Genomic DNA, 12,696 nt, shown 5'->3' with positions numbered 1-12,696 from the left:
AAGTGGATTCTGCAGTTGTAGATTAGTCTCTTCATTAAATCAAGTGGTTTCCAAGATGTTAGGAAGACTTTTTTTTTTTTTTTTTTTTTTTTTTTTGCTGCTGTGGAATTTATAATGGAATTATATAACATTTAACCTTTAATTAAAAAAAAAAAAAGATTTTGACTCTTGATTGTACAGAGAACTCACGTGCCCATATAACCTGCTCATTTCCTGGGTGAAGTCTAAATATCCATGTTGATAGTTACTATGTAGGTCAATACTTCTGGAAGGTATTCAGTTACTTCTAAATGCATGTCAGGAAAAAGGGAAACGCTGTGTGTTTCACACAGTGAAAAAGAAAGTGGGTGTTCATCCTCATCTCTGCATATTTTCCTCCCACCTCCAAAAAGGGAAGAAGTGTTTCCACTGTGTAACAGAAGCATCTTTTGCTAAAGCAAGATCACCTGCATGAAGATCACCTTCATGCAGAAATATTCTGGTGCTTCATTATCAAAATCTTTAGGTTCCAATCTAAAACTGTTAAGGACAACTGTAACTCAACAAATAGCTATATTTTGAGAAACCAGAGTTGACTGAGTTTGCTTATGATACTGAAATAAATGGAATTCAGGATTTGGAAGAGGAAGGCAGGGGAAGAATGTGAAACACTTGAATCCTTCATTTTTCTTCATCTTTTCTCCAATTTTTTTTTCCTTGCCATACATTACAATCCAGCTGTATTGAAATATGTGTGAATTTAAATGATCATTTTAATTGAAATTTTTGGCAAACAGATGGTTAATGCTACTTTTAATTATGTACATAATTTAAACCTGAGGGCACATCTTATAATGGAAAGTAATTAAGATATTCCTGTACTAGCTGAACAGATTCTGAGGTTGCAACCTCAACTAATCGTTTATCCTTTCAAGCAGAACATAAGGATGGAGAATTACAATACTAGCATTTTTTTTTGTTTGTATGTAATTTAATAGCAGAGGAAATTGATAACTTAATAAACCTTTTTTGGCTGCACTTTTATCAAAAAAAATGTTATTCCTAACAATGCAAGTGACTTTCACCATACAGTTTATAAGCTATCTAGTATTTATATGCTATCCTATAAATAGGAGCCTTAATTTAAGACTTTTTCTTCGTCAGTTATTATCCGAGCTGTATTTGAACACTTCTGTTTGATCCTGGAAAATGTTTTTTGCTGTTATGGAAGAACTGATGATATGTCAGCCGTGGTTAAACAAAACTAGAATTCTGCTCCATTCAGCTACTATTCAGAAAATACAGAATGGGTCAATTTGCAAATAGATTTCTTTAATCAGGTTGTGCTAATCACATTTCGTAGCAAACTGTCTTTGAAAATAGCACGATGCATTAATTATCTTCGGTAAAATTCAACAGAACTGCTTGTTGGAGTTCAGAATATGAAACATGACCTCTTTCCTTTAGGTTATATGACGTCAAGGACAAGGGCTTTTACAGCACAGGTCAGAAATCACCTTCCTAATTGTCCCAAAATCACTATCATCCTTTTTCTATTGCATGACTAACTTGAAAGAGTTTGCTAGTTGCATGATAGAAATGGATTAGAAAGCTCTTGGTATGGAAAGAGATTGAGATTACAAGTGTCATTTCACAGTTAATTTGCATAGTCTCACTATGTGGTGCTGCTGAAAACAGGCTGTGGTCCCCCTCTGCCTATCCGGGTCCCACTAGTGTGTTTCGTTCCACTCCATTGCACTGAGTCTAGTGATCAGGAGGTGATGGGGTGAGTGGGATCAGCTTGCTGATGTGATGGGAAATGAATTATTTCTTCAAGTGGATTTGTTTTCCATCAGATCAACAAACTTCATTCTAACAAATTCTTTCTTGCTGTATTTGCCAGTAGTTTTTAGAAATACTTTTGTGTTAAAGCAGTTAAGGTGATGAAGCATTTCATCAACATTTAGAAGCAGCATGAGCATGCAGATTGTATTCATATCAGAAAGTTTTATAAATTCTTGTACCTTTTACCTTGGCAACATCACAGTTTATATCTGACACTGAAAACACTATATTTTTGTTCACATAACTTTCCTAAAACTCACTTAAAGAAAGGAAATTCTCCACATTCATGTAAAAACCACAGTAGTGTAGTAGAAGTAGTTTTGCAGCTAAATACAACAGTTACAATTAAGAAACCTGTTCTGCAGTTATTTGAGTAATCTCTGCTAATGGTTCATATTGGATTTTTGGAAATTTTAAAAGAGCTATTTCTTTAAGTTAATATTGTTGTTATTAACATGTTGATGGTTAGTGTACTAAACTTTTAACATAAATATATCTAACCAATCCAAAGTGTAAAAGAACAATTTTGTCACATCAGAGTGCCTAATAAATTCAAACTTCTCATCAGTGACACTAGGCATTTTTTAGGTTTGTAATAAAGCTCATCTTTTTAATTATGTATTTGTTTCTTTATTAATCATGCCTAAATCATAGAATTGGTAAGGTTGGAAGGGACCTATGGAGGTCATCTAGTCCAACCCTCAAGCGAGTGGCCCATACAGGGATTGGACCCGTGACCTTGGCATTATTAGCAAAATGCTCTAACCAACTGAGCTAAACCTAACCCAGTTAAAGAAATTTTCTGAAATAGCGCAGTCTTTTTTTTCTATTCAGAAGTCTTTACTGTCAGTGTTTAAAGGTATGATTAAATGGTATCTAAATCATCTAGATGGACTGGAAATGTTTGGTCTTAACCACTTAAACTGTGGTTCTGGAACAGCAGACTCTGTGCTGGCAAGAAGGTAGTTGGCTGCAGAAGGCAGTAGTGCCAAGAGCTCATCTCTAGCAGCCTGCAGAAGTGGTAACTGAGATGTCCTCCTTAGAGGTACTTATCTAAACATGCTGTTACTCTTTATCCCTCTTCTGTCTGGCTATAGGCTTGACAAAAGAATGTGTAAACTAATAACTACTTTGTGGGTGGAGAAGGAGATTTATGTAGAGTCTTACAGTGCTTAAATCCATCTTCTCTTGAATCATTAATGTTCATTTTATCAGAATATACTGCAAAGATAAGCCAGTCTGTGCCTTTTCTTGACAGATGAACTTGAAGACGGAGGTCTGTTGGACAAATAAGCCTATTACTTAGCCAGCCATCAGTTTAAATTTCATTGAGCAGGAGGTTCATTTTTTAAATCTTGTAGAGCAAGGACAAAGGTGCATCACTTAATCTGGAAAACATGTAGTCAGAAACAAAGTTTAGAAGCTAAAACCAGATGCCTTTGAGAGAACTGCTGTATTTCTTATTTCTTGATATCTTCAAGTCAAAAGTAGATTTTTGGGGGAAGATAACCTAATACAGCATAAATAAAATATGGAGTTGTGCTGTAATCAAGCACAAGGTCTTGGTTTGAATACAGGGACTGAAATTTTGTGACTTCTGATATATGAGAGAGGTCAAACCTGATGAATTTATGGCCGGCTTAGCTTTAATCACTGTGGTTCATTGAATCACAGCTACAGAGGGAACTCACGTTCATATGAAGGTCATATGGAGCTGTTGTCATCCTTCTGCTTCCTTTGAAACAAAAATATTTATTAAATAATTCTTCATTTTTTAAATCAATACTAACAATAATATTGTCTTCATCTTATTGTTGACAGAGTACGTTTCTAGATTTCCTTGGTTTCTAATAACTTAAAAGAATCTCTTACTCGCTTTCATTCTTGTAGTCATAGAAATTTCTGTGCTGTTTTTTCAGTTTTTCTTTATTGATAGATTTTTGCTTAGTTGATGGTTTCTGTTTGCTATCAAGTTTTCTAGTTTTTATTTTTCTTTTTTGTTCAAAATTATGCTCTTATATCTAATATTTCCTTCATTTTTTCAAAGAATTAGTGGCAGTTCCATCTCAGTTCTGCTCATATTTTCCTCCAGTTTTATATATTTATATTCCTGAACAATTTGACATATATGCTATTCAGTTTATCCATGTTTAGTGTAATACAGTCATGATTTTTAAGCACAAGGCAAACATAATTTTCCGGTTCAATGAGTAAGAATAATCTTTTTCTGTGATAATGAAGTCCAGAAAAAAGTTGCATTGTGTTGCATACAATGTAATTCATTAGAAAAATATAATCTATAACTTTTTAAATGCCCACGATATTTTACTGTGGAATATGTCTACTGTTTAACTCCAGACTTTGTAATCTAAATTGAAAGTTCTCCCTGTAATAAAGAAAATGCTTAAGGACTTGCACTTTTCTGTTTAGTAGTATGGTGTGTAATGGACTCCTGTCAGGAACCAGCCTGCTATATACCTGGGGCCATATACTTTTAATGAAATTAGTTAAAATAAAGGGCTCAGGAGTTCCAAGTTTTTCCATCTGGCCTGGACAGGTTTGCTGTATTTTGAGTTCTTATTTTCTGTTATATGAACACCAAGTTGAGCTTTACAAAAGTGGTAATGTTGGCTGACGCGGTAGGTAATACAGGCTTTGAATCGTTTGACATCCCGTTCCAGTTCCGAAACATCCTCTGCCTGCTCTCATCTCTAGCCCATCTCCCTGCCACCACTCAGCCTCCTCCTCTCTGCAGTCTGAGCCCTGTCTCGGTCACAGCCTGCAATATCCCGCTGCACTTGCCGTTTGCGGATGACTGGTACCTGCAGCTGGCAGTGGGGCAGCAGACTGTGAGATAGCAAAAAGTGACTCTGAATGCCGGCGCGGACAGAGCCGTGTCTCCGTGGACTTTTCTAAGCTAGTCTGAATTAACCCCCCCAGTTACCTCGACTCGTAACTCTGAGCTTGCTTCTGCTGGAAAGCTGTGAGAGTCGCAACCAAGGCAGTGCTTAGAAACTTACCACCACGTCTCATGCAGTAGATATAAGTTTTAAGAATTATTCTGGCTTGTACTCTGGCACTATTCCTTCAAAATGTTATTCTAGATGCTGTAATTAACTGTGGGATTTTGAATCTACTTGCGAGCCTTTATATGCTGTTTCTTGCCTACTCTAGGAACATAAAGGCATTTTGTTTATTGGAGTATTTGTATTTAAAAGAGAGTGCGGTGCTTTCTCATTGATTTTTACACATTTTTACACAGGGGATGTGTTATGCTCAGAATACATCCATCTACTGCTCCTTTTCCCTTTGTAAATATTCTGTGCAATATACAGAATATAGTTAGTCCTTCCTGCAGTGTCATTGTGCCTGTGGGCTGATGAGTTTGAAATGGTTTTCTCTGTCAACCACAACACTGATAATTCCAAATTTATTTATAAGTGAGGTGACATGTGACCTGAGAACTGACTGTGCTCAATTGCTATATTTAACTTTGTATCTTTTGTGTGATGTGGATAGCAAAACTCATAAAATATCTATATGAATTTTTTAAAAAGAAAGAACCTATCTGAATCATAAACTGAATAGCAGACAGAGCTCAAGATTAAATTATTATTCTTGTATTCAGTTCAATCATTAAGTTCCTATTAGGGTCAGTTGCACAAACTACATGACCCTGTGGTCTTTAATATTTTCCAAAAAAAGGCAGGTGGTAAAAGATTGGGGACTTGTTAGTGGAGAGTGCAAGTCAGTCATACAGAGAGATTGGAAAGGTCTTGGAAGGATAACTACAAGAAAATGTGTATCTTGGTACATCCACATGTACAGAAGAAAGTAATAATTGTAGAATGTGGACTTCTATCCTCAGAATTAACAACTGTCTATGAAAACAACTTGGACACTCTAGTGAGTAGTCAGCAAGACAGGAGGAACCAGCAAAGTGGTGGAACCAAAATGGTAATGCAGTCTGCATATATATAAAAAGGGGGAAGTGGGTGAAAAGTAAAGACCTCTTTGACTCTCAGTTTGCCACTATTTTAACTGCTGCTGGACTTCTGTGTCTTAGTGTCTTAGTTCTGTGTCTTAGTGTCTACAGATCAGATGGAGAAGTGTACTGGAAAAGAGTACAGACAGGAGCTATGAGGACAGTAGAAAGATTGGGAAGTACATCCTCTGAAAGACTCTAGGAGCTCAATCTCTTTGATTCTCAAAGAGAAGATTTAGGGGGTAATTTCATCAAAGGTAACAAGTATTCATGTGGGAAAAATAAATGTAGCGATAAAAGGTGCTTAAGTTTAGCAGAAAAGATATTAATAATCTTCAGATGCTGGAAGAAGTAAAGGTTGTATTTTATGTCTAGAAATACAAAGCAGATTTTTTTGTGTGGTTGTTAACTTATGGAGCAAATCATTAAAACTGTGATGGCTTCCGTCACTAACAATTCAAAAAAAAAATCTTTTTCCTGAAATATACACTGTAGTTAAAAAAAAAAAAAAACTTAAGGAGAATGCTACAACCTATGTTATATAGCAGACTAAATGATCAGAACAATACCATTGGTTTTATAACGTATATGTTTGTGAATCACCATCTGCAAAATGACTCAGGAGAAACTTCAGGATAATCTGGAAGAATGAAAATACTTTAGTTTAAAGGATATAAACAGAGTAGTCTAATTGCTATGTTCAGACTAGTATTTTCTTGGCACTACATTCAATGATGATTTTTCAGAATGTACAGAAGAACCAAACACATTATGAGACCATTTTGTTTCTCAGGAGAGTTAGTTTATATGGATTTCATCTTTTCATAATTACTGCTTGCTTGAGGTTTTCTAATAGCTGTACTACCAACCTTTAAAAATGAATCTGTATTTATTTGCCAAAAGAAAATAAATTTGTCTTCATCTTTACGCTTTTCTGGTTTTCCAGATTTTAATAAGTGAAGAAGAGCCTTTAAATATTTTGAGTAAAGACGAGGATCTCTCCTCCTATTCAGGGCCTGTCATGGTAAGCAAAATGATTTTGTATGGACTGTTGCCGAGCAGAATAGGCTAATATCTGAAAAGCATTAGAGAATTATGTTTACATGTGGGTTTGTAGAATCTTATGTGTAAGTACTGGGCTCAGGCTAATGTTTTTACTGTATACCCCTACAAATCCTTCTCTTTATGACTTTATTAATCATGTTGCAAGAAGAAGACCTGTTTCTAATACCATATTTAGTTGTTTGAGTGCTTGTCTTTGTAAGTGTGGTAACTTTAGTAAGTTATTGATAGCTGAATTCTCTAAACAGTCTGTTCTGTTTGAGCTCTGTTGATAGACTGCTGCATGGTGAAGAAGTCTATGACAGTGCTGAAGTTAACTGTAAAGCTTTGTTTCTCAGGATGAAGAGACTCAACACAGCCTTGAGTGCATCCAGGCTAATCAGATTTTTCCCAGGAAGCAGCTGATCCGAGAGGATGAAAACCTTCAGGTAATCACCACGTTGCGCCTTGCCAGTTAAGATCAAAGTAACAGTAGTTGAGCTATATATTCTCTGACCTCTCCTGTAGAATTTTAATTCCTAATTATAGGAGAAATAAATTTTCTTCCTAAGTACACACATAAGATAGTCACCTGGGCTTTCTTAGTGAATGCTGGCAACAAATAGCTTAGAAAGTTATTCGTCTTACATGTTTTCCCTTCTTTAGGATGAATTTAATCACTGTATGAAATGCCTCTCTCCATCAATTAAAGAGTAAGATTATAAATGATGAGGTCAGACTCTTTGCCAAAATGTGAAGATATTTTGCTCAAATTTTTTGTAAAAATTCACCTTTTTCACAGAAAAGCACATATTGCTCAGGAAAATTGAGAGAAAATGAAGAATCTTTTAAAACAAAGGCTACAATTAATCTCCAAAGCAACCTTACCAGAAACATTTCTTCTTAGCAATAATGGCTAAGTTAAGCCCTTAGCAGTGTTTCAGTTTGTTTTTTGATGATGTGTTCCTGAGTGGATATTTACAGGAGGTGCGTGTTTGGTAAATGCTTTCTAAAAGGTTTCTCTTCCCATTCTGAAGGTCCCGTTCATTGAACTTCATGGTGAGAGTACAGAGTATGTAGGACGAGCAGAGGATGCCATCATTGCACTTTCAAATTACAGACTTCACATCAAATTCAAAGAGTCTATTGTGAATGTAAGTGTCCTTCATGCTGCTGTGGTAAAATACATATATTCTGAACACAATCCAGATCAAAGAACTAAGGATGAATGTAGAATGAATCTGCCTTTTGGGGTCAGTGGTAATGGAAAATGGATGCTTAAACCACGTTTACTGCACATAGTCAGTAGAAAAAGATAGTCTTTTCCCAAGGAAGGTTGGGACCTCCATTGTCAGAGGAGCTTCAAAATACACATCTGGAAAGGTTCAGATACTGAAGTTAGATGCCTGAAGTTTGATAATATCAGTACTTTCAGTGTCATTGACATGAGAACTGTGAATTGGATGTGGATGAATCTTCAGATACTCTTTACTCTAAGCTTTACCTTAAGAGTCCATTTTTAAAAACTTTTACATGTCCAGCTACTCATGATCATTTAGATAAACTTCTGTTTATATAAAATCAATTAAGTGGCCATTCTGCAGTCCTTTACAATAGTGTATTGATGACATACAGCAGTCCTGCTAGTTACAATACCATCTGTGAATTATAGGAATCAGCTAGGACATTACACGTGTCACAGAAATATTTCTATGGATTTTTGTGGTAAAACCAGCAAAACAAAGGCAAAGAATCACAGCATTTTTTTTCCCCGATAATGGATTTTTATCCAGTCTCCTTAGTTCAGGACAGTTCCTGAATGCCTGGCTAGTTGTTGACAGCTGCCAGTGGTCAGTCATGAATTCTGAACTATGTAATCATGAATTAAGTGTAAAACACCAAAACTGGTACATGTTGTTCTAAAGCTGCCAAAAGCAAGGAAATTAAAATATAAGAATGACAGGTGTCCATCCATGTTTGACTGATACACAGGAGATGCGATGGTCAGGAATATCAGCTAGATGGCCTGTGTACATAACTGATTTAAATTTTGATGCCATGTCAATCTTAAATCATTCCTTTGTTGTTTTGTGCAAAAGCCAAATTATTAACTCTATAAATATCTTTTTTACTAATTATTTAAAACTACAGCTTCACACACTTTTACATTGTCTCTGATCGTAGAGCTATGTTATGTAAGGACTTTAAAATATGCCTGTGTCATAGATACCATTAATCATACTAAGTGCTCTTTTAGTCCGTGAATTGTCAAGCTGGTCGGCTGATTAGTTGTGTCTTCTAGGCTAATGAATGTCTATGCACAGCATTGACATCCCTGCATCATCAAGATTTTAGCATATTTTCAGCAAATAAGGTGTTTTTCTGAGCTTGGTATTTGTTTTTGTCTGTTATAATGACACAAGTTTAATTAGAAGTTTAAGAGCTATTATCTTCCGCTGCTGACCCTATGAAGGAGATAATACGTATATGTTAATATGCAGAGGTATCATAACTTTAATTTTCACTTATCTCATTCTACAGTCAGTCTTTAAATATAACTTAAGACTTAAAAGTTAATGTCTAAGTGCCACTAGGCATCAGAATGGCAGCCAAGGGTCAGCTATATGCTGGGATGTCTCAACTGCAGTCCAGTCAGATGCATCTATTCACACTGTTAGCAACAGAGAGAAAATACATTACGTGGTACGCATTTTATAGGATTCTTTTTCCTCTTTATGATCCAGATATGAATTCTAAAGTGAGATTCTGTCAAGGGGCCTGTTGCAATAAATCTATTAATGAATTATACAATTAGATTTTTTAAATTCAGAGTCTGAATGTTGTAATGAAGTTAGCAACTAGAAATGATAGAGCGAAGGACTTAATATTTAAGAATGAGGAGCTAAGACATGAGAAACAAGAGTACCTTTAGAAATCAAGAGTTAGTCCTTAGGAATGTTAGGAAATAATCAAATTACTTTATTAGAGAAGACACAAATGCTGTCACTGCCCTTACTATCATATCTGTCCCGTAGATAATGAGGGGGGTATTCATTTTCAGGAGCTATCAGTTTAATATTTTTGAACAGTAACAAAAATCAACTTTTTCTTAAATAAAATATTCTTTCTTTGTGTCAGGAAGGAGTACATGAAATTGAGTCAATATTACTATGTTGATTTTACTTTATTGGCCCTTTCTTATCCAGTATTCTGCCTCTCACCCCATCTGATATCTCAAGTGCTTTTAGTCCTGCTTCATAAGCTATCACTAACCAGAAAGATTCAGTTAAATAGTGTATGAGGTAGAACAGAATATAGATTATTTTTCTGTAACCATATATGACCATCACCACTAACTTAGTGTGAGTTCTACTGACCAGAATCTAAGGCAGACAGGACTTTGAATACCTCTAAGGGTAAAAGATACATGCAGTATTTAGGAACTATTTTTCACGTTGCTAAATTTTGGAATGATCACTTTGGTGGTTTTCGATCAAAATTATTGATCAAATGGTGACATTTTGTATGAAGTCTTTGCTAAGTACTATCTGTTTCTATTCATCTTGTTTCTTTACTACTGCTTTTATATCCTTAGAACTGTTCTGAAAATACCTGACTTCCATAAGGAGACCTCTTTCAAAATGTATAGATGTTTACTAATGATAGAAGGACAACTGCATGAAGGAAATGGAACCCAGTTAAGAATGGATTCCTAGTCTATGTTTTGCCTTACTCTTCTTGTTTCTTTACAATTTAATAGACTGGCTGACAAAACAGTGCTTGTGAAACCTTATTAAGTAGCACAATGCTGCTAGATCATTTGCTGTACCTGTGCTTGAAATAAATTTAAATGTTTGTAATGCTCACTTTGCAACACAGCAGAAAAGTTGTATGCATGAATCCTTTCAAGCATATATGTAATTTCCTAGATTAGAGTAGTAATAAGAACACAGCATTATAGATGCAAAGAGAAAAGATCCAGTAGACCACACATAAATTGGTGGGGATTATGGCTTTCAAAAGTGTTGACTTTTATTAATCCATGGGATAAAAATGCAGACTCAACAGTGATATCTCAGTGCAAATCAGAAGTTCGGTTCCCAGGCAGATCTCTGTTGATTGGCTTTCCTTAAGAAAAAAATCAGACTTTGCAGCTGGGAAGTATTTCTTTCTCATTGTTTTGCTCCCACTAAGCTAAATGCATTTATGAGAGAATTAAAATTTCAGTGTAGTTTATGAAACTGCAGATTTGAATGTAGCCTCCTTCAAAGAGTTATTTTGATCACAATAGGAAAAACAGTTATACTGGCAAGATGAGGAAGCCCTTCAGTTACTTCAGTTTAGGAAATAACGTGAGTTTCAGTATAAGCATTCCTTACTTCATCTTTAATTAAAAGATAATTCATTTGGTATTTTTCCCATCTTTTTTTTGTATCAAGGTAGTGATTCATCTGTACTGAACTCAGTCTTTGTATCATTCCCAGTTCTTTGTCCTCTGATTATCTACAATGCATGTACGTTAGGTCAGTCATGAAAGCAGACTAAATGATTTCCTCCAAGACAAAACCTAGGTATACCTGAGGTGTAAGTCAAGGCGTAATTTGTTTCAAGTACTCCTTGTAGGCTGAATGGACAGAATCACTCCAGGAGGGATTTGACTCCCTCCAACTGGAAGAGTCTTCTGACACCTTCTGAGCTGACCTTTCACTCTCAGCACCTCCATATGTCTTTTTACCACGCTTCAGGTCATGCAATACATATCCTTGACCATCATACTGTTAAAAATAACCAGTCTGTAACATAACCCAGACATTTTTTTCAGCCTCTGAACTAAGAAAACCACAAAAACCTACTAATCACAGGCCAAAAGCCATTGGATGCCACATGGCATTGAGGAGAGACTCAGGCTAAATTGTATACAGAGTAGAGCATATAGCATATTCACTGTATAAGGAGTTGGCTTACAGCAACATGAACGTGGTGCACTGCATGCCACTTGATCTGGCAGCCGAGGATTGAGCCACGGATGGATTGTTTCAGCAGCGTAAACATTATTTCTACTTTTTTAAAAGAGGTATATAGAGGTATATTTTTCTAAATATATCCTGTATTGCTATTAGATCACAGCCAACTGCAGTAATTCAACCTCCCTCATTTAATTAAAGAAATGGAATTGTAAAATGTTGCTAGTGTTTAAAATAAGATAATTTAAGAAGAGACAGTTGAGAGAGAAGTATTGCAAAAGCATGATGCTGCAGTGCACTCTACAGTGTGATAGGCTTGGCCTTTCCTAACAACGCACATTTGTTCATACAAACCCCCAAATGATTGCTTCTCCGCTGTGTTATTTAGATAGCCATTATTTTATGGTGAAGTGCCTGCAAATAGACCTGATGGCTCTTGAACGAGCAAACTAACTGCACTGAATGTATCTGACTTGCTGCGTGCTTCAGCCTGAAAAACATAACAATGACAATGGAAGGTTTTCTGTGGGAGAATGAAGGCAGGTAATTTTATGCAGTTTTGTGGGAGAAGAATAATGGGCAGGAAGGAGATAGAAAAGATGAAAATGGAAGAGAATAAGAGGCTATATTTTTATGACCAGAAAAGAAAAGAAGGTAGTCCTGAAGAAAAACAGCAGATTGTAAGGAAATAGATGGAGATCTGCATGTAGATTGTCAAGAGAGAAAAAAATGGCTGTTGAGCAGGGGGCAGATTGGAAGGGAATAGAACAAAGAATGACTTTGGAAGAAGGAAATTAAAAATAGTGTAGGAGTTGGTCTTGAAAGCATAAATATCGTTTGTATGTCATTAGAGTGCAGATAGGAACAGGAGAGAGAACAAAG

At 35.8% G+C, this 12,696-nt stretch overlaps 1 protein-coding gene across 9 annotated transcripts in view; it reads left to right on the top strand.

Moving 5' to 3' along the window:
• MTMR3 (myotubularin related protein 3) overlaps window positions 1-12,696 on the top strand; it is an 88,779-nt gene that overhangs the window by 34,429 nt on the left and 41,654 nt on the right. For 7 of the 9 annotated variants that reach the window (XM_062590382.1, XM_062590380.1, XM_062590377.1 and 4 more), the window contains exons 3-6: window positions 1,447-1,484; window positions 6,756-6,833; window positions 7,210-7,299; window positions 7,888-8,004. In XM_062590382.1, the coding sequence (XP_062446366.1) occupies window positions 1,452-1,484; window positions 6,756-6,833; window positions 7,210-7,299; window positions 7,888-8,004 (318 nt within the window). In that variant the 5' untranslated portion in view covers window positions 1,447-1,451. Of the gene's footprint in view, window positions 1-1,446; window positions 1,485-5,692; window positions 5,782-6,755; window positions 6,834-7,209; window positions 7,300-7,887; window positions 8,005-12,696 lie in introns of all 9 variants that reach the window. The other 2 variants (XM_062590375.1, XM_062590378.1) reach the window with 2 other exon arrangements.

Source organism: Rhea pennata, chromosome 17 (assembly GCF_028389875.1).
Source record: "Rhea pennata isolate bPtePen1 chromosome 17, bPtePen1.pri, whole genome shotgun sequence".
Lineage (NCBI taxonomy): Eukaryota > Metazoa > Chordata > Aves > Rheiformes > Rheidae > Rhea > Rhea pennata.
Note: the sequence above shows the minus strand (reverse complement) of the source record. Positions and strands in the feature narration are given on the sequence as shown.